Raw genomic sequence first — 22,913 nt, forward strand, 5'->3', positions numbered from 1 at the left:
TTAGAAGTCGTTATACATAAACAGCCCTTGGAAAAAAGTAAGCATACCTGCGTATGGCCCCGACTACACCACTGGGTCTTGGTCAGTGTCTCGAAGGGTCTAGTCTTGGTCTTAGGGGGCTTGGAGGGTCTGCTCTTGACTACACCTCTGATTGTAATGTTCATCATTGTCTTGCATTTATTCTGGTTTAATGACATTGTTTCATGTTTAGTTTTGATTCAATTCAATTTGATTCAACACAGAAAATGCAAATATTTGGATGTGCCCCAAGCTTAATGCCTTACTCAGAAAGGCACGAATAATGACTTCAATGAATAATGAGTATCATATACATTTTCCACTGAAATGTCTGTTAATGTTTCACTCGCAATGATTCACATGCATGCATTCATAAACCAACCTGAGCACGATGTTGAATTCCTAACCTGAAGTGATGATTTCACAGCAGAGTTAGTCTGTCCAACTCTTAATATTGACCACAATTATATCCACATCATCAATTAAGGTAATTAACTGGTTAAGCATTTATTATTTTATACTTTATTCAAAAAAGTTTAAATGCTCCATAGAGTGTACATCTATTCAGAATATTCCTGCACACGTTATTTGAGGACACTAAAACATGCTCATTCTTTTCCAGTTCTTCTCTTATGGAAATGCAAGAGAGGCTCGCTCTTGCCATTAATTCCACTGCATTTCTCTAAATCTGCGCATGTAATTTAACTCAAAAATACGTGCGCACAAAATCAGCCTCTAGTGTATCGTAAAATTTCCTGATACACTTATGGGGCTTTTACCTGTTTGTAGGCTATATTGATTTATTCTCATTTTTATATTGTTTGTATTTAATATTCACTGCATAATGTGTGCTTGGCATTTTAAAATTGCTTGACACCTCGTGCCTCCAGAATAACATTGTTATACATGTACAGATGAAAAAAACGAAAACAAACATAAACTAAAATTCTGTTTAAGCAGATATTAATGTCTGAAATACGAGAAACCACAGTTTACAACATATTCCACAGTTAATGTAGCCTACATATTCAAATTCATCTGGTAATAAAAAAAAGTTTAAAAAAAAGAATAATAATTTAATTAAACAATAATAATTATTATTATTAATATTTTATGAATAGGCATATAAAAGGCATGTTTTATTCATAGAAACTATAAATGTAATAGTTACTTTTAAAATGTACTTTAATTTTTTTTTCATTTAGTTTTGACAAACTTCTGGTTTAAGCCCCGCCCACATCTGGTTCTAGCCGGATACAGATAATTTTGCCATAGCAACAGATACAGATAATGGCTTAGCAGCACATCCTTAGTAAATACCCTTGAATCCCTCAAACAAAAGTAAAGTTGAGGTGTTGAGGTGATAAAATATCTTAAATCTAAAATAGATATTGTGTGTAATCCCTTCCATTTCAGCAGGAAAAAACTGACTGGATTTCCCATTTTTCATAATTTTAAGAAATGAAAATACTGTATTTTTAAGAAGACATTTCTTTACTGTAGTTTATAGACAGAACAAATACCAACAACAACAACAACTTGGTTTTAGCTACATATATACAACAGACTGCAGCATGACCATGGAAAAAGGTCTGCAATTTAATACAAAAATACTTTTTGCAGTTACAATAAAAAGTACAAAAGGAAGTAGAACTACAGCACTTGTTATTGGGAGTCTTGTAAATTTGTCTTTTCTTCAATGGCCTGTTTCACAATTTCAGCCAATTTTAAGCGATCTACTTTGTCTGAAAAAGTTCTACCTGTGAAGAAAGAAAAATAGATGTCAGGTTAGAATTGTCCTTTGCAATAATAACGCAAATAATAACAGACTGATTTATTCAATTGATCCAGAAATGATGGCTTTTGAAAAATGGAACAACACTTTATAATAACTTTCATGGATAACATTAACAAGCATTATAACATTATACAGTAATAAACAGATCATTAGTTAAAAGATATACATTCAAATAGTAGAATGTCATGAAAGTTTGGTTAATAGTCCCTATATTTTTATATATATCTGATTAATAAAAGTATAAAGAGTTGAACAGAATTTCCTTTATTAGATGCTCAAAGGTGATCAGTCAGGACTGATGTATTTTGATGCCACCTGTTAGGTTAACTGGAAAAAAAATGTGAAAGTTTTATCAACAAAAATGTCTAATGTCCTTTGTCATATATCAAGCATATTTTGTTTCTGAACTGTGCAGTAATTCTTAATGCCTGCTTGTGCATATACATGTATGTGTATTTTGACATTACCAGTTACAGTCTTTATTTTATTTTATTTTTTAAACTGAACCATTACTGAAACATTAGCCTACTTGTAACTGAGCTTCTATGACCCTGTTTCCACCTGGTATTAAGATGCGTTTTTGGTGATCAGATCAGATGTGGTCAGCGCTAAATACAGGTCTAAACAGGGTCTAATTTTTTTTTGATCGGATCACAAAACTTATGAATGTGGTCCAAAACGCATGTAAACGCTTTTGACGTGTAAACGCTAATCTGTCCTGAATGAGTCCCGGACAGCAGTAAAGCACCACCCCTCACCTGTCAATCAACCGCTGTGCTACAACAAGAGTTTAAACTTTGCCGGTTGCGAGCGGCTTTAAGAAGAAAGAAAAAAGTCTGATCTGAAAATGTTACAAAAGTTGATACAAACACAAAACTGAGAACTTCACTGATCTTATTCAGTGTGTCTGATATCAACATGCACGGACACTTATGAGAAGCACAAACATCTGCAGCTCAGGTTAATACAGGTAATCAACTAAATAACGGACAACTCTGCTCTAAATGTTGATTTTGGGCTTTGATAAAATTTCAGCTGCATCTGGGAGCACGCCTTTATTTTCACGTTTTCTTTGTCTTTTCTGACTTTGCTGCAGTTTATCACGCAGTAACACACTGACAAAGTGATTGATGTATGTCATCATGAAACAGAGTCTCTCCCATCCAAAGCCGATCACAAGTGGTCACAGGAGACGCATTTAAGGGACCAGGTGTAAACAGCAATGTGTCTCACCTGACCACATGTGATCGGATCACCCGATATTAATACCAGGTGGACACGGGTCTAAATGTGCGTGCTTCTCATATATGTGTCCCTCATGTTGATATCAGCCACACTGAATTTCAGAAGAATTTTGTTCTTGTTAAGTTCTTGTGCATGTTCATGTATTCTCTTTTTAAAAATTTCCGATAGTGCAATTATATCCATTTTTACTCCTCACGGTAACCGGCAAAGCTTAAACTCTTGTTTTATTATGCAGCACTCTGCTGCTGTGGCACATGAGCCCAATGCTGAATGTGTTTTTAATGGAAAAATCTCAAAACAGTGGACCCCGTTACAGCTGCCTTTAGTGTCATCCCATTTTAAATGGTTCGCCTAAAACGCATCTTAAAATAACGATACAAGAAAATTAATTCACAAACCGTCAACAAACATGAAAAGAGTGGCTCGCGCCCGTTTTTGCGCTTATCTGCAACATTTGCAAAGGGGAAAAAATAAGAAAAACAGCTGAAAATAATAAAGAAAGCAGGTAGGGAGAGGGACACGTGACAACATGTGAGAAGCAGATGTGTGAATCACGAGCTCTGCGCACGTTGCTTTTCGATACACCCAGTTACATATTTGCTCTTTGAGGTAAACATGGCAAAGAAGTCAAAATCCTCAGACTCTGGAGACATTAAAAGACACTTACGTGTTCAAGCTGAGGCCTCTGACGGGACTGCGAGCCGGGGACTCGATTTGGGAAGCACATCGGGAGATGAAATCCAGCGTCAGCTGTCCAACATCTCATTGATGCTGACTTGGAGGATCTCGCTGTAATACGTCGATCGATTACGGCGATGGAAACAAAATTCTCCGAGTTGGTCACAAGAGTCGCAGATGTTGAGAATTGAATCGATTATCGGAAAGGGAATTATCCGCTAATCCGCACGTGTCCAAAACAGACTTGGAACACATTTTGGAAAAACTTGAATATTTTGAAAATATGAGCTGAAGGAATGACATACGAATTGTTGGAATTCCTGAGAATAAAGAGGGCAGAGATATGGTGAAATTCCTGGACGAGCTTTTCCCGAGTCTGCTCAACATAACAGGCCATAAACTGGAAATCAAGCAAGCTCATAGAGTCCCGGCTCGCAGATCTGCTGAGGGAGACAGGCCCCGATCAATTCTGGCCAAATTTCTGAGATCATCCGATGAAGATCTCGTGTTACGTGAGGCAAGGAGCAAAGGAAAGCTTTCTTGGAAGAATCACAATAATTTCTTGATCCCGGACTTTGCGAGTCCGACAAGAGAGAAACGCGATCGGTTCAAGGAATTTAAGAAACTCTTACATCAATGGAAGATCGCTTTTGCACTAATGTTTCCGGCCAAACTGAGAATAGACACCAGGGACGGCAGCAAAGTATTTACATGTCCCAAACAGGCACTCTCCTTTATAAATACATTGGAGTAAGCCATTTGATGTTTCTTATATTAGTGGATTGACTCGCTGTTCAGTGACTGCCTTTTTTTTTTTTTTTTGCGCGTTGGCTCCACCTAGTGGCTGAAGTTTGTTTTGTGACATGACTCCAAGAAACTTATGCATTGACGGAAGATCGCTTTTACACTTAAGTTCCTGGCCAGACTGAGAATGAACACTATGGATAACCGCAAAATATCTACATGCTCACATAATGGACGTCTTTTATAAAGTTGACGGGCTGAGTAAGTCATGATGTACTTTTTTATGCTACCTCCGAGTGAGTTTGGCTCTTGATCATCCGAAGAACTGGGATGCCGGTTTTGTTTCTTTTTGTGCTGGTTCCGCCTAGTGGCTGGAGTTTGTTTTTGTGGATTATTTTTAAGGGACATTAGAATGATTACGTCATCTGCTGCACTCATAACAACCGGCTCACTGAACAATTGTCTGTGTGACCGAGGAAACTGAATGGCTTTATATCAGCTGGAAGTTGTTTTGTGGAGGAACACATCTTCAAGACAGTTTTATGAATCAATCTACATGTTCTTTGTGTTTATTCTGCCTGTTGGCTGGGGTCTGTTTTACAAAGTATTTTCTGTCATGTAATTTTGCCTCACAAAATTTGTGCAGAAGCACTTGAATAATCCAACGGCAAAGTTGTCGCGGGGGTTCTCGCATGCGTACATGGACTCTTTGAGTTTTGAGGGATTGACGCCGGTTGGTGCTATCGTGCGTGGGGTTAATGCGCACGTTTTTCTTTTTTCTGTTTGTTTTGTTCGGGGGGAAGTTCGGGGTTTTATTGTTGCTCTATTGGGGAATGTGGTCTTAATAATCTTGTTTTTGACACACAATTTATTTTTTCTATTATATCAATATGTCGATTGTTAATATGAGTGGATTATCTCTCTCCACATGGAATGTGAATGGGTTGGGGTACCCCATAAAAAGCGTAAAAAAATATGATAGTGTTTCTTCAAGAAACACATCTTTCCCCACAGGAAGCGGAAAAAATTGGGAAGATATGGGGTGGACATGTTTTCTTTAGTGCTGGCTCAAGTAAGAGCAGGGGAGTCATTATACTGATACGTAAGCATCTACAATTCAAATGTCTCAAACAGATGAAAGATAAATTAGGAAGAATCATTATTGTTTTAGGAGAAATTTAGGGCAAAGGTTGATTTTGGCTATTTACGCACCTAACGCTGATGATCAAGGCTTTTTTATAGACCTTGAAGGGATGTTGCAAGCCGCTGGCACCCCTCATGATATAATATTGGGAGGAGACTTTAATCTGTTGATGGATTCAGTCCTTAATTATAATGAAGCAAAAGTGTTTAAGCCCACTAGTGCAACATTGATGCTTCACAGGATGTGTAAAAATCTTGGTCTTGCAGATATTTGGAGACTATTGAACCCATCTGGTAGGGATTATACATTTTTTTCCATCAGTCCATAAGATTTATTCTAGAATAGATTTTTTTTTTTTTTTTTTTTATATCTAAGTCCCTCATTTCATCTGTTGTTGACTGCTCAACTGGAAATATCTTGGTCTCAGATCACGCCCATGCGGAGAAAAATAAATCATATAGTTGGTGCCTTAATGTATCCCTTTTGCAAAATCCTGATTTCCGAAAAATGTTAAAGACCGAAATCAATGTTTATATGGAGACCAACTGGTCCTCAGTATCCTCTGTGGGCATGACTTCGGAGGCACTCAAGGTGGTTCTTAGGGGTCGGATCATACAGTATGCCTCATTCACCAAAAAATCCAAAGCACGAGAACTCGTGGAGTTGGAAGGGAATATTAAAAGTGCAGAGGCAGAGCTGAAGCGCCAAATGTCGTTAATGATGGCCTCAGAGAATTGACCCGTTTGACAGATATAATATTATTTTGTCACGGAAAGTGGAGTTTTGGTTACTCGGCAAGACATTCATATTTTGAGTCGGGTGACAAAGCAGGGAAGCTTTTTGCTAGAATATATAAAACAGAGAGAGTCTTTTTCTACCATTCCCTCAGTGAAATCTGCTGGTGGTGAAATATTTACCTCAGCCATTGATATTAATAATGCTTTTAAAGAATTCTATCTTGATCTTTTTAGTTCCACGTCTTCGTCTACTGATGAAGATATTCAAAATTTTGTGGAACCATTAGAACTCCCTAAACTGACAACTGAGCAAAAAAATTCTCTTGATTCTGAGATAACCTTGGAGGAGCTTGACGAGGTAATTAAGGCCCTGCCTACAGGCAAGGCTCCGGGGCCAGATGGCTTTGGTGCTGAATTTTTTTAGATCTTATGCTACAGAACTGGCTCCACTTTTGTTAGAAGTTTATACGGAATCATTAAAGAATGGAAAGCTTCCCCCAACCATGACACAAGCCCGGATCAGTCTGATTCTTAAAAAGGACAAAGATCCAAGCGAGTGTAAAAGTTACCATCCAATTTCCCTGATCCAGCTAGATGTAAGATTCTGGCAAAAATTCTGGCTAACCGATTAAGTTATGACATCTCTTATACATATAGATCAGGTGGGGTTTATTAGGGGCTGCAGCTCTTCTGACAACATTAGGCGTTTCATTAATATCATGTGGTCAGTGGCGAATGGTCAGACTCCGGTTGCTGCCATCTCACTTGACGCCGAAAAGGCGTTTGATATAGTAGAATGGGATTATCTTTTTAAGATTTTGGAAATATATGGGTTCGGAAGTACTTTTATTGGATGGATTAAGTTACTATATAAACACCCTGTAGTTTGGTAGGGGGAGGGATATAGTGGGGGCTTAATGTTTGAAGTGATTGATTCAATATATATATGTTGTTGTTTTTTTTGTGTTAATTTATGAATCGATAAAAATGTTAATAACAAAAAAACAAAACAAAAAAAACTACTGCAATTGTAATTGTCGGTGTTGTCTGGGTTTCATAAATGATATAACATATATATATATATATATATATATATAAAAAAAAAAAAGCAGGTAGAGATATGTGAGTGATGTTTTATTTTAATTTTCCAATTATTTTTGTAACCTACTAGCCAATAAATTGCTCTCCCCTTTATACAAACATGAAAAAGCGGCGCCCATTTTTTTAATTTTATTTAGCACTTATTTGCAAAGGGAAATAAATAAGAAAATACTGCTGAAAATAATAAAAACACGGGTAGAGAGGTTTGTTTATTTTATTTTCTAATAATGTTTGTCTCCTGGTACCTATACCTTTCTCTCCTCTTGCGCTCTTTCTATATTTCATTGGCTATGGCTCATTGTCAGTCTCTTGCTCGTCGGGACAGTGTGCACACCTGACGACAAGACATCAACACATCTAGCTGTTTTTAGTCTTAAGCTTTAATTCTGAAGGGTCTTAAAGACTTAAAAGCTTAAAGTGGTCATATGATAATACAATTTTTATTGATCTTTTGAAATAAAAGAGTTAAGCTCTGATGCTGTTTATCATTTACATGATAATATCATTTATCATATATTAAGTTCCAGAAACACAAAAATATAACCATGCTTTATTTCTACTCTACATGCAAATGCTCATTAAAAAATAAGTAAATAAAATAAAAAAATCAGCTAATGATTGTTTTAATAGTTATTTGGTATAGTTAATATTTATTATTTACAATGGACATTGGTTGTAAATGCAACATGCTGAAAATGATACATATGGATTTGTAGGAAACATTAAATCGTTTACACTTTAATGCTAAATCATTATAGATTCAAGTTGTTTTTAAGAAATTGATTTTCTAAAAAACAACAACAAAAAAAAAACTAAAATGCAAGCCTACAACATGTAAACTGCAGAGACAGACTTGTGCTACAGCTTTGTGCAGTTATCATGGCAAACTGAAAAATGTTAACAGCATAAAAAATCATATTTCATTAATCACATTGATTTCGAAAATGTGTATAGTAATATAACAAGTACAGAGTGTAATTTCAATAGAAAAAAAATCTCCAAAAAAACACTTACCATCCCAACTTAATCCTTGCAATCCATCTCTCAGAAGCTTGCAGTCCCGATTGAAGCGCCACGCTTCATATGTAACTTCATTAAGTTTTTCATCCTCATTGTCGCCTGCAAAAAAAAAAAAAAATTATAATAATTTTAATAAACATACCACTCAATGATGATTTAAAGTAATATACAGTATATGCAGTATATAATGTGAAATTTGTAATGTTTACATTTTGCGTTCATGGCGCTAATGCGTTAACACACTACCATTGTATGCACTGGTTACCTTCACTGATACTACTGCAAAGATGATTGAGTCAAAGGAAGTGAATATCAGCTGATACCAATCAGTGGCTGATCGATTGGACCATCCCTAATAGTAAGTAGGTCTCAAAAATTGTTAGAAAAATAAATAGTCCCTAAAATTTGCTGCAATGTTGAACAGAAATGACTATTGGATTTTTTTTAATACAGCATGTGGAGTTTTTGAATAGGAAGGTAACATGTTATTGGCGCAGTACATTGTGTTGTACAGTGGCTTGATCCAAGTAGGGGTGGGGCCCAGGGTTATTAGTTTGGATGACATCTAGGCTGCTGCGTGATGCTAATTCTGGTCTGGGTTGCGGGGTCTGGCAGCTCATCTCTATGTGGCTGCTCGACTATCCTTTCATAACCTCCTCGTATGTACGGGGTGGTCCTACAGTTATCGTTTTGGTGGAGGCTCGGCTAATCATGCATGCACTGGGGAAACAGCTGTCCATATCTCTACCAGGACCTAGGAAAAGCTATGTAATTGTTACCATGGCCATTAATACTGCTTTTGTACGCTTTGATTATTTGCAGATTGAAAAATAATAATAATAATAATAATGTTCCCCATTTATAATAATAGCTATCTATCCTCCTAAGCAAACTGAAGGAGAGTCTCTTGTAAGCTGCCACCCATTCCAGTTCTGAGAGGCCCTCTTAAGTTGATGGCTTCCCAGAGGACTTTCAGCCTCTCAAAAGGATTTGTCTGCCCAGCATTGTGATTCTGATTTCCTTATGTGACTCAAGGCAGAGGATCACAGAGAATATACAAACTCGAACACAAGTTATATTGGGCCTGCGATATCTCAGCTATATAATCATATAGCTCTAAAAATATGAACTTCTGAACATAACCACAGGGCATGAATCAGAATTCCCTCCTCCCTTTGGCAAAATCAGCAATCTGGACTATCCCCCAAACCTGCTTTAAATAACCTTCTGGCATCCAGCAGATATGTATAATCTTTTAATTTAATAAGACATGTTCTAATGTCTCTAGACATCTGAGGTTCCCGATAATCTTTTCCATTCCTTTTCTTCAAATGTGAACCCCATGTCTTTTTCCCATGTAAATGTTAAGGCAGAACTAGTCCTACTGTCTGTGTGACTAAAGGCCCCTGTATAATTCATATGACATAAAAGAATGACTGGGTGTGACATCATTTAGAACCAAATCAGGCCAAAACAAAGGTGTTTTGAAGTTCATTTCGGCAGTGGCGGTTCTAGACCATTTTGACTGGGGGCATGACAAATGCTTCAATGAGTCAATGCACCCAGACATTGCTTTTTCACAAACTTTAAGCCATGTGCCATGCTTTACTTTAGAATGAAAAATGCAGTAAAATTGAGTAAAATTAATGACACATCAAGATTTGAGGTCAGAATTTAAGCAGTATAATTAACATGCACAGGTCATGTAAATCGTCACCATTTCTTTTAAGATTGTTGCCATTTTTAAGCACATTTTGAAATTCACAATTTCATTTTAAATGGTCCTAGTGTGTAAATGAAATTTTAAACATTTGTGTAGTATCTTAATTACTAGGTTAAAAAAGCTAAATGCATATTAATTCTAAAAAATTAGAAAATGTGGTTTAAAAAAACAATTAGATGGTATGTCATACCACAGTACAAGCCTAGTTCTAAAAAGTATTTTGTGTCAGCTAGTCCCATAAACTAAAAGGTCTAGACATACCGATCAGATCAGCTGCATTGTTAAATGCAAAACATAAAATTAATGATAGTGAATATTTGGCAGAGAAAAAAACAAAACATATTACATACAGGTGCATCTCAATAAATTAGAATGTTGTGGAAAAGTTCATTTATTTCAGTAATTCAACTCAAATTGTGAAACTCGTGTATTAAATAAATTCAATGCACACAGACTTTGGTTCTTTTAATTGTGATGATTTTGGCTCACATTTAACAAAAACCCACCAATTCACTATCTCAAAAAATTAGAATATGGTGACATGCCAATCAGCTAATCAACTCAAAACACCTGCAAAGGTTTCCTGAGCCTTCAAAATGGTCTCTCAGTTTGGTTCACTAGGCTACACAATCATGGGGAAGACTGCTGATCTGACAGTTGTCCAGAAGACAATCATTGACACCCTTCACAAGGAGGGTAAGCCACAAACATTCATTGCCAAAGAAGCTGGCTGTTCACAGAGTGCTGTATCCAAGCATGTTAACAGAAAGTTGAGTGGAAGGAAAAAGTGTGGAAGAAAAAGATGCACAACCAACCGAGAGAACCGCAGCCTTATGAGGATTGTCAAGCAAAATCGATTCAAGATGGACTGAGGCTGGGGTCAAGGCATCAAGAGCCACCACACACAGACGTGTCAAGGAATTTGGCTACAGCTGTCGTATTCCTCTTATTAAGCCACTCCTGAACCACAGACAACGTCAGAGGCGTCTTACCTGGGCTAAGGAGAAGAAGAACTGGACTGTTGCCCAGTGTTCCAAAGTCCTCTTTTCAGATGAGAGCAAGTTTTGTATTTCATTTGGAAACCAAGGTCCTAGAGTCTGGAGGAAGGGTGAAGAAGCTCATAGCCCAAGTTGCTTGAAGTCCAGTGTTAAGTTTCCACAGTCTGTGATGATTTGGGGTGCAATGTCATCTGCTGGTGTTGGTCCATTGTGTTTTTTGAAAACCAAAGTCACTGCACCCGTTTACCAAGAAATTTTGGAGCACTTCATGCTTCCTTTTGCTGACCAGCTTTTTAAAGTGCTGATTTCATTTTCCAGCAGGATTTGGCACCTGCCCACACTGCCAAAAGCACCAAAAGTTGGTAAAATGACCATGGTGTTGGTGTGCTTGACTGGCCAGCAAACTCACCAGACCTGAACCCCATAGAGAATCTATGGGGTATTGTCAAGACGAAAATGAGAAACAAGAGACCAAAAAATGCAGATGAGCTGAAGGCCACTGTCAAAGAAACCTGGGCTTCCATACCACCTCAGCAGTGCCACAAACTGATCACCTCCATGCCACGCTGAACTGAGGCAGTAATTAAAGCAAAAGGAGCCCCTACCAAGTATTGAGTACATATACAGTAAATGAACATACTTTCCAGTAGGCCAACACTTCACTAAAAACGTTTTTTTTTATTGGTCTTATGATGTATTCTAATTTTTTGAGATAGTGAATTGGTGGGTTTTTGTTAAATGTGAGCCAAAATCATCACAATTAAAAGAACCAAAGACTTAAACTACTTCAGTCTGTGTGCATTGAATTTAATACATGAGTTTCACAATTTGAGTTGAATTACTGAAATAAATGAACTTTTCCACGACATTCTAATTTATTGAGATGCACCTGTATATGGCTCAAAAAAAACAAAAAACACACACACACACACACACACATATATATATATATATATATATATATATGTGTGTGTGTGTATTATATATATATATATATATATATATATATATACACACACACACACACACACACACACACACACACATATACATATAAATAGTAGACACTGATGAGCAAAAACATTATGACCACCTGCCTAATATGCTGTTGGTCCTCCACATGCCACCAAAACAGCACCAACTTGCTGAGGCATGGACTCTACAAGACCCCTGAAGGTGTCCTGTGGTCTCTGGCACCAAAACATTAGCAGCAGATCCTTCAAGTCCTGTAAGTTGCGAGGTGGAGCTGCCGTGGATCTTGTTGGTCCAGCACATCCCACAGATGCTCAATCGGATTGAGATCTGGGGAATTTGGAGTCCAGGGGATGTATGCATAAAATTTCTCAGAAATGCTCTTACAAATAGTCTTAAGCTTTGATTTAAGTGTAAAAACATTCTTAGCAAAAAGTATGACTTGTATAAGAGTAGGAGCTTTTTATAAAGACACTAAAAGCATCTTTCAGCACAGTGTTGTGAAATAAGGACTACAGTGATGTCGACCCAAAATGGCCACCCTCAAACACTGAATCAGCCAGTAGTGAGCCTGCAAAAGTAATTTGTTCCAGCTAGTATGACACCATTCATTCATTCATTCATTCATTCATTCATGATTTAATAGGTCATTTTCTGTTAATTATTTGATAAATCAAATGAGAAAGCCAAATTTAATTTCCTGTATTTTAAAACATTATTCCACACCTTGCCAAATGTTGTCCTCTAAAATTTGCAAACTGAAGGCTACAAAAAATCTAAATGCATAATTGTACTATATGCAAAATGTTGTAATATAAATTCCATACTTTATGCTTTTCACATTATCAAAACAAAATAAGCATTTGTCCACACTTTTAATGTAGAAGGATATTTTAAATCTCTAAATGATAACAAAACAAACTTACAATATAATTTCAGTTACATGTAAGATTTCAATTAAACTCGGTTTAAGAGGTAAATCTGACGTTCAACAAATCAACAATATTTGATCAAAATCATTATTTTTGTCATACTGATTGTGGTCTGTTTCTCTGTTGTTGCGCTACGTTTGGTTGAGACATGTGCGCACACTACAAGAGAAGCCTTTTTAAAATAAAAATGACTCGCATAATGGAAATGTAAACTTACATGACTTTGAGTTTATATTTACAAATAAGAATAAATCAGTAATAGGTAAGTTATAAGTTGGGGTTAAACATCTCTTGAGCGCATTAAATAGCAGACGGAATCTGTTAAAGCACCTGACACCCCACATGAAACTATGAGCTTCTATTAAACGTTTTATATAGTGCTTGGGTTGGGTTTTTTCAGAAGCAGAAAAAACTTGTCATTTTATTTTATTTTTCTCCCCTTTTCTGAGTCCTCGTGGTGGCATAGTGACTCGCCTCAATCCAGGTGGCAGAGGACGAATCTCATCTTATCACGCGGCATGTTGAGCGCGGAGGCTTCACGCTTTTCTCCGCGGCATCCACGCACAACTCACCATGCTCCCCAACGAGAGCGAGAACCACATTATAGTGACCATGAGGAGGTTAACCCAACGTGACTCTACCCACCCTAGCAACCGGGCCAATTGGTTGCTTAGGAAGCCTGACTGGAGTCACTCAGCATGCCCTGGATTCAAACTCTGTCATTTTTTAAATGACTTTTTTCCAAACAAATATATTTTTACTACTGTAAAGTGGCATCACAGACGGAGGTTTGCTGTGCTAGAGTGAAGATATCCAACTAATCATAATTATTTATCGATTATTTTCATCATTGATTTTTATAATTTAATGATATTTAGATTTTATTGATTAATTGTTGCTTAGGCATGTAGCCTTTTCAAATGCTTAATTCACAATGAGTTTCAATGTATTTATTAAATAAAAAATTTAAAATTATGTCGATAGATTTCACTTGCTCAACTACGAATCACATTTGCCCTAATTGCACTATAAGTCCAAGACACTCTTCTTATGTTGGATAATGACTTGTCTCTGCGTATCAGTCACTGTGCTACTCTTAACTAGGTTTGGATACCTCTCCAGCACTCTTAAAGAGTTTAGGAGCTGAGACCATATCTTAACACCTATTAACATTTATGAATCACACTTATTCTTGTCTAAGAATAAGAGCAAAATGACATCATTCTTAGAATTTTGACACACTTAAGAATAAAATTTAAATCTAAATTTTTTATACATTCGGCCTCAGGGCAACACCTTGAAGTCATCATCATGTTCCTCAAACCATTCCTGTGTGCAGTGTTGCAGGGTGCATTATCCTGCTGAAAGAGGCCACTGCCATCAGGGAATACCATTGCCATGAAGGGGTGTACCTGGTCTGCAATGATATTTAGGTTGGTGGCACATGTCAAATTGATGTCCAAATAAATGGCCAGACCCAGGGTTTCCCAGCAGAACATTGTCCAGTACATCACACTAACATGTGATCCTGGTGCCATCACTTCCCCAGGTAAATGGCGCCACACGTACATGGCCGTCCACATGATGTAAAAGAAAACGGGACTCATTGGACCAGGCGACCTTCTTCCACCGCTCCAAGGTCCAGTTCTGACGCTTGTGTGCCCATTGTAGGAGCTTTTGATGGTGGACAGGGGTCATCATGGGCACTCTGATCGGTCTGCGCTATGCAGCCCCATATGCAGCAGGATGCAATGCACTGTGTGGTGTCACATTCCTCCCGTAACCATCATTAAAATTTTCTGTGACTTGTGCTACAGTAGGACTTCTGTCGGACAAGATGGGACAGCCTTCGTTGCCCTTGTGCATCAATGAGCCTTGGACGCCGGTTTGTCCCTCCTCAGACCACTGTCGGTAGGTACTCGCCACTGCTGACTGGGAGCACCCCACAAGCCTTGCCGTTTTAGAGTTGCTCTGAAGTTAGTCGTCTGGCCATAACAATTAGACCCTTGTCAAAGTTGCTCTGGTCTTTACTGCTGCCCATTTCTCCTGCATTCCACATTGATTACGAGGACTGATTGTTCGCTTACCATCTAATCTACCCAAACCTTGATATGTGGCCTTGTTAGGAGATCATCAACTTTATTCACTTCACCTGTAAGTGGTCATAATGATTTGGCTCATCAGTGTAGTACTCAGCATAAAATGAGAACACCCTCTCTGAAACCTAACATGTTCAGCTCTTTCTCTTTACAAAATAGACATAATTGGTGTTCATGTATAATGAAATGTTTAAGGAACTTATCAGACACTAAGGAAACATGTCAATGCTAAGCAAGAAAATCACTTTCTTATCAAAATAATAAAAGTCCATGTTGCAAAAATGAGTACAACCTCCTGAAAGTTACAATATAAAGCTTAAAATGTTTTCTGGTGCTAGTTGAGGGACATTGATCAGCAGATTATTCTTTTGAACTATCACACTCAAATAGGCGTAATTGGTTAAAGTGTAAAAGTGCTACTTAACCCATTGAATCACTCTCAGACACAGTAAGTGCGTTTACATGGACCCTAGTAATCAGTTTGTGATCGGACAAGTAGCATAGCCTGAATAAAAAAAGTCTCATGTAACCACGTCGACAATTGGTCAAATCTAATGTAAACTTAATTCAGATTGTAAGGGGTGGTGTACACCTTTTATAATCCATTTGAGAAGAAAATATTTGCCATGTAAATGCTTGATCGGATTGCTTTCTGAAACTGGGACGTTGTGCGCATGTCTGCAGTAATGGTATCATGACGATGAGGGAATGCTGAACTGAAAGATGACGTGTGACCAATAGAAGATTGAAAAGTCACACACTACTGGCCTCTAATATTTCAAAGTTAGATGTTTTTTGTTGTTGCTGGTGTTGGGCCTCATGTATTCAGATAGAAGACAAAGGCAGGCCTAACACAAGTCGTAAAACCTAACTCAGCCCCCACACATTCCATGTCGTATCTTTTACTGATAAAAATCGCGCCAAAATCAAACAAAGGGAGTCCAAAACAGACTACAAATCCATGAAGCCTTGCTCACTAAAGGATCGAACTCTCAACTCCTATTGGATGAGGCACACAACAGAACGTCCCTCAAACATGACATCATCAGGAGTTGAAGTACCTCTGAAATGCTTCCAGAATTTACTTACAGCGACTTTGTTCACTGAATATAGACGTAGCTTTTTTGCTGCTCTCCAGTGCAACCTCGTGGCACAAGGAAGTAATGTCCAACTTGAAACTGTAGCCATACAATCTCCATCTCGCTGGACGAGTTGAGATTACTCTGTGTTCAACCAAACACTCTAACGGATCCGAAGGAGACCGCCGAGCAATTCGCATCTTCATCCATTTGCCTACAGAAGTGAAGAGATTAAAGATTTCTCTTCCATCTTCAATCAAGTCGACATTTCTGAGTTCTCCGCCAGCCCGCCAAGAATCAACAGCCGTACCGCCCGCCGACAGAGCGAGGAAACGGCCTCCCGTCATCACACGAGCCTCAAGGATCCGGGTCAAAGTTAAAGGACGGAGGAAAACACATTCTACCTGTGTCCTCATGCGATTCAAGTAAGAGGTTACGTCTGGGCAGAGATAGAATATTATAGTGTGTTATTCTTGTGTTTCAAGGTTTTTGCTTGTACAGTTTACAGACCACCATGTCCACTCATTATTAATACTCAGGGTATTAATTATCACGAATTTGTTTTGCTGTATTGTGGTCCAACCAAATTGGATTGTTGTGCAATTTCGCCATCGCGGGTGAGACAGCAACTGAGTTCATCCACTAAATAGTCAAAGTACGCGGGACTGTTTACGAGCCGTCCACCGCGTCTCTGAGCGATGAACTAAACAGCTGCTTTCTCTCCCACGACCGCGAAATCAGCTTTAGGGCTGTCACTTCTCTCTCTCTCGTACTAACCACACACACACACACACACGCAGGCACGCGACCCCTCACAAACATTCTGGCACACATTTTGGCTCGTAGATAGCTTAAATGCTAAAGCCCAGCTTTGTCCCTAAGCTATCGTACAAGCGGATATACGCGGTAACTGGTAGACGCCATCTCCGCCCCCATTCGCGGTCATATTCCCTGGCCGGAAGTCTCGTGTGACATACTCTCCACGAGAGTCACATCCGCTATTTTGTGCGCGTGCCTCCTTACACACACACTGTCACACACACACACACCCTATGTGTTATAGAATTATTTTTATTTCCATATCTAATCATATCACTGTTTAGTTTGTAGTTGTAAGTCGGAAGTTTATTGACTGCATTGTATTAATTATTAATTGATATTACTGCATAAATAAACTTTTGTTTATATTACAAAGAGAAGTGTTTTGGTTTGTTTTGCATACACCTGTGTCATGCTGACGGGATGTCAGTGCTCAGATTCAAACCTTCATTCATTGTTTTTTTTCCCGAAAATCGATGTTCTTCGGATGCCGATTTTCCTAAGAAAACAATCCAATATTGAGACTGTTTTACTATTCGGTTATTAGTCCCTGATTTCAGGGTGGTGCCCCATCAATGTTAATCCTTATTAATATTCTATTGATTTTTGATAATTGATCATTATCTTTGATGATTGAATTTGAATGATCAATAAGCTAGTATTAATTTTAATTAATGTTTCATCGATGTTAACAATTAACGATTATCTTTGATAACTGTTGATTTAAAGGATTTAAAAAAGCTAACACTGATTCTAATCAATGTTCTATTGATTTTAATAATTAGTAATTATCTTTGATAATTATTAATTATTGCTAATAACCAAACTTGCTCCTAAACGTAGCACACTACATTTACTGGAGTCCCATATGAGGTTTTAATGAGTTAGATCCAATTAATTTAAATATTAATTAATAACTACAGAAATAATTATTAATTATTTCTGATAGTAACACTGATCTAAACAACCAGTAAAGCCCTACACTGGATAGTAAGCAGATGGTATATTTTAACATTTTGGATGATTTTTTTATTTATTTGTAATGTATTGTTTATTAAAACCAGAAGTCCTTGCATGACATATCCTTGATCATTGTGTTGTCTGAAATAATCTCACATGCAAAGTCTAGTGTGACCGCCCCTTCAGCTCCCTGGGCAGTTTTTTTACCATGACAATGACCCTAAACATTATTCATTATTCCAAAGCCACTGCTGCATTATTGTGGATAAACAAGATAGTATTTCACCCAACCTCAACCATATTTGAGCACCTGTGGGGTGCAAGTCAAGCATCACTCCCCATTTAACATCAGAGTACTCAAGGAAGTCATCCGCCAGGAGTGGAACAGGATAGATGTCACAGTATGTCATGAACTTGTACACTTCATGTCAAGAAGGGTCAGAGCAGTATTTAAAAGTTACAGAGGACTTTCTAAGTACTAAAATATTTATTCATGGGTGTACTCATTTTTGAAATCCTTTATTTAAGCAAAGCTCCCTAATTTAATTATTTTACAGACATTGATAACATATCTTTCGATTTGGTTATTAAGTATATGTTTAATACATTTAAATTTTGTCATCTTTGCATGAATTGTAAAAGTAATCATTTAGAAATAAAAATATATCTTTATGTTCAGAGCGGGTGTACTCATTTATGCTACATACTGTTCATATATAACTGTGTATATACACTATATTGCCAAAAGTATTCGCTCACCCATCCAAATAATTGAATTCAGGTGTTCCAATCACTTCCATGACCACAGGTGTATAAAATGAAGCACCTAGGCATGCAGACTGCTTCTACAAACATTTGTGAAAGAATGGGCCGCTCTCAGGAGCTCAGTGAATTCCAGCGTGGTACTGTGATAGGATGCCACCTGTGCAACAAGTCCAGTCGTGAAATTTCCTTGCTACTAAATATTCCACAGTCAACTGTCAGTGGTATTATAACAAAGTGGAAGCGATTGGGAATGACAGCAACTCAGCCACGAAGTGGTAGGCCACGTAAAATGACAGAGCGGGGTCAGCGGATGCTGAGGCGCATAGTGCGTAGAGGTCGCCAACTTTCTGCAGAGTCAATCGCTACAGACCTCCAAAGTTCATGTGGCCTTCAGATTAGCTCAAGAACAGTGCGTAGAGAGCTTCATGGAATGGGTTTCCATGGCCGAGCAGCTGCATCCAAGCCATACATCACCAAGTGCAATGCAAAGCATCGGATGCAGTGGTGTAAAGCACGCCGCCACTGGACTCTAGAGCAGTGGAAACGTGTTCTCTGGAGTGACGAATCACGCTTCTCCATCTGGCAATCTGATGGACGAGTCTGGGTTTGGTGGTTGCCAGGAGAACGGTACTTGTCTGACTGCATTGTGCCAACTGTGAAGTTTGATGGAGGGGGGGATTATGGTGTGGGGTTGTTTTTCAGGAGCTGGGCTTGGCACCTTAGTTCCAGTGAAAGGAACTCTGAATGCTTCAGCATACCAAGAGATTTTGGACAATTCCATGCTCCCAACTTTGTGGGAACAGTTTGGGGATGGCCCCTTCCTGTTCCAACATGACTGCGCACCAGTGCACAAAGCAAGGTCCATAAAGACATGGATGAGCGAGTTTGGTGTGGAAGAACTTGACTGGCCTGCACAGAGTCCTGACCTCAACCCGACAGAGCACCTTTGGGATGAATTAGAGTGAAGACTGCGAGCCAGGCCTTCTCGTCCAACATCAGTGTCTGACCTCACAAATTCGCTTCTGGAAGAATGGTCAAAATTTCCCATAAACACACTCCTAAACCTTGTGGAAAGCCTTCCCAGAAGAGTTGAAGCTGTTATAGCTGCAAAGGGTGGGCCGACGTCATATTAAACCCTATGGATTAAGAATGGGATGTCACTTAAGTTCATATGCGTCTAAAGGCAGATGAGCGAATACTTTTGGCAATATAGTGTATGTATATGTGTGTGTGTATATATATATATATATATATATATAGTGTGTGTGTGTGTATATATATATATATATATATTCTGTGTACTACATTTACATTCACCCTCATAATGCGATTACAATGCAATTAAGGCAATACTGAGATTAAACTGGTGCTCATGTAAACAGAATACTGCTATTATGATATTGCGTTTATGCTAATAATCAAAGTAATGATATCGCAGTAAGATATGTGGAGTAAACCTTTTTTTTTTTTTTTTTTTTTAAATTGCTTTATACTGGAAAGAAAATGCTTTAATCACATTTATTCCACTCTGACCAAAGTGCGCCTGCACCAGTGCTGCAGATGGATGATGTTACGCTCAAGCACAGGTTAAAAAACATCATGAAACAGAAGCTGCACTTAATTCTCGGCTTCATGCGAAATGGCAGTTCCTTTTCGATTCAGTCCACTCAACTTTTCTATGGCGGAAAGTACTTTCCTTGACGACCTAATTGAAACCCTTGTACAATAACGCCAATCTTCTGATTGACAATGATGTTTGAGCCCCGCCCCTTTAGGTGTGCGCCAGGTGTATATAATTGGGCGCTAAAGCATCATTACTTCAGATTTTTTTCCTTCATGAGTATGAACATTCGACCTCGTCCAGGAAACCCTTTAATGCTTCACCGTCGAGATACATAATTCAGTGGAGGATTCTTCTCTGTGAGCTGCTAACATGATGAATCACCACCTGTGATCCTATTGCCTGCAGCGAGAAGGTTTACTGCTCCCCTGGTTGTTCTGGCAAGTTTTCTCCACCTCCACCCGACGAGGACACTCTCTGTAACGGGTTCTTCGCTTCAGAGGCTCACCGTTGCACCACTGCGAGGGCGGTCGAGGAGCTTTGTCTTGAGTGGTCCCCTCCTGAAGAACCAGAGGAATATCACCTGGACTAATGGTTCTTGCAGTCCAGCCGTGTCAGCAGACCACGGCCCGGAGAAATGCTCCATTCTTCCTGGAGGTCCACAAGGAGCTTACTAAGACCTGGCGTGCGCCCTACTCTTCACGCACTCAGGTCGGAGGGGCTGCCGCTCTCACTTCCACGGGCCACGCCAAGTAAAAGACTGTCAAAAACAGTCACAGGCAATGAGGCATTTTCTACCTAAGAGGAACAGCGCTCACCCGGCCTGTTCACGCTGTACATCCGGTCAGCAGCCAACAAAAAAAAAAAACCCACTCTTGCTGCCCAAGCGCCACCACGGAGCCAGCAGTAATGCCTAGAAAACCGTGGCCCAAGTGAAGGCACTCGCAGTTCCAGCACGAACCTTGCACAGAGGGAAACCCCCCGAGACACACAGTGTTTCTCCCCTCTTCCCCACCGCAGTTCGTCCAGAAAGGGATACTGTTTTAAATACTGCTTGCGTGTACTGCTCAAATAAAGAATGTTCTCGCAAAAAAGAGAAAAGCACTTATTGTAAAAACACGAGACGCTCACACGTTCTCAATAAAAGGCTATTTTCCTCTTCACATCACTCACACACTGTGATCAATACCTTCCCTGTGGAGAGCGGCACTCTGTCTCCTATAGCGAGCGCATCAATAAGCCTGCTGTCTCACTGTGCGGATGTGAGGCGAGCCCTCCAGGGCATATCAAAATGGATGTTGAACACAATAGAACAGATGACTCAGTTCATAAGCCAGCCACCACACTTCAACTGCGTTTTGCAACCTGTGGATCCATTTTAGATCCGAGACACTTGAATCGTGCCGTCACGAAACGCCCATTCAAAATTATAACTCAGAAACAGATTTTATCGCACATCCGTCCACAGGGCTGATTTGCATCAATAGACCTGAAGGACACGTAATTTCATGTACCAATTGCACTGTGTCACAGGCGGTTTTTGAGATTCGCATTTGAGGGAAATGCATATCAATTTCGACGGACGCGCCGGCACATCGTGCTGGATCTTTTCCTCATAACAGCGGAAACAACTTAAAATACTCTGTCATTTTTGGGCATACAGATAAGTGTAAGACATCATTAGAGACTATAAAGGGTCTACTTTTATTTGTGTACACTCACAATAACAACAAAATCTTGTGCTTTTGTAAAAAAAAAATATATATATATATATATACAGGGTGCGCTTTCAGCCGTCTCTGTCTCCGCGAGCATCTTTCTGAAACGTGTCACATAAATGAACTGAAACACCGCGAATACTTATCAGACAAACATGAAACATATGTCTAAAGAAAGCTTAAAATGTCTACTTTTAAATAAACCATTCAAATTTAAAACAAATATTCTTCTGCAATGTAATCTGTATGAAACAAACCGATGTACAGTTTCTCCTGGTTCAGCTAATTATCACTAATGTGATCACACCCACCAGCAGAGCGCACTATTCATACGGTAATGTACTGAGGCGATCAATGCAAATGGTAAACGCCCCCAACGGGGCCTTAAAAAGCATGAAGTTCATTCACTTTTCTGCGCATTTGGAAGATGGCATGCTACACGGGTGAGGAAGCTCTACAGATGGTCCTGGATAGTGACGAAGAGTTCACATTTTCCTCAGAAGAAGAGCGGGATTCTGACGATGAACGTTTGCATTTTGAAGAGCGACTTGATCCAGCCGAGGATACAATTTCGGATGAGTAAGTCTTTACTTACATTAGTTGACATGCTATTTTATATAAACATGTACATATTTTACTAGTTGGACTATTTCCAGACTTGCCAGCCAGTATTCAAAGTATTGAAATTTGAAATACAGTTGTGCTCAAAAGTTTGCATACCCTGGCAGAAATTGTGAAATTTTGACATTGATTTTTTTAAATATGACTGATGATCCTTTTATTTAAGGATAGTGATCATACA

General features: G+C 38.8%; 1 protein-coding gene across 4 annotated transcripts in view; it reads right to left on the bottom strand.

Annotated features, from left to right (window-relative positions):
* Positions 1-571: 571 nt before the first annotated feature.
* mapkapk5 (MAPK activated protein kinase 5) overlaps positions 572-22,913 on the bottom strand; it is a 112,527-nt gene continuing 90,185 nt past the window's right edge. The window contains exons 11-12 of one of the 4 annotated variants that reach the window (XM_051689581.1): positions 8,480-8,584; positions 572-1,778 (exon numbers count right to left, since the gene is read on the bottom strand). In XM_051689581.1, the coding sequence (XP_051545541.1) occupies positions 1,684-1,778; positions 8,480-8,584 (200 nt within the window). In that variant the 3' untranslated portion in view covers positions 572-1,683. The remainder of the gene's footprint in view (positions 1,779-8,479; positions 8,585-22,913) is intronic. The other 3 variants (XM_051689580.1, XM_051689579.1, XR_007896295.1) reach the window with 3 other exon arrangements.

The sequence above is a fragment of the Myxocyprinus asiaticus genome, chromosome 4, assembly GCF_019703515.2.
Source record: "Myxocyprinus asiaticus isolate MX2 ecotype Aquarium Trade chromosome 4, UBuf_Myxa_2, whole genome shotgun sequence".
Taxonomy (NCBI): Eukaryota; Metazoa; Chordata; class Actinopteri; order Cypriniformes; family Catostomidae; genus Myxocyprinus; species Myxocyprinus asiaticus.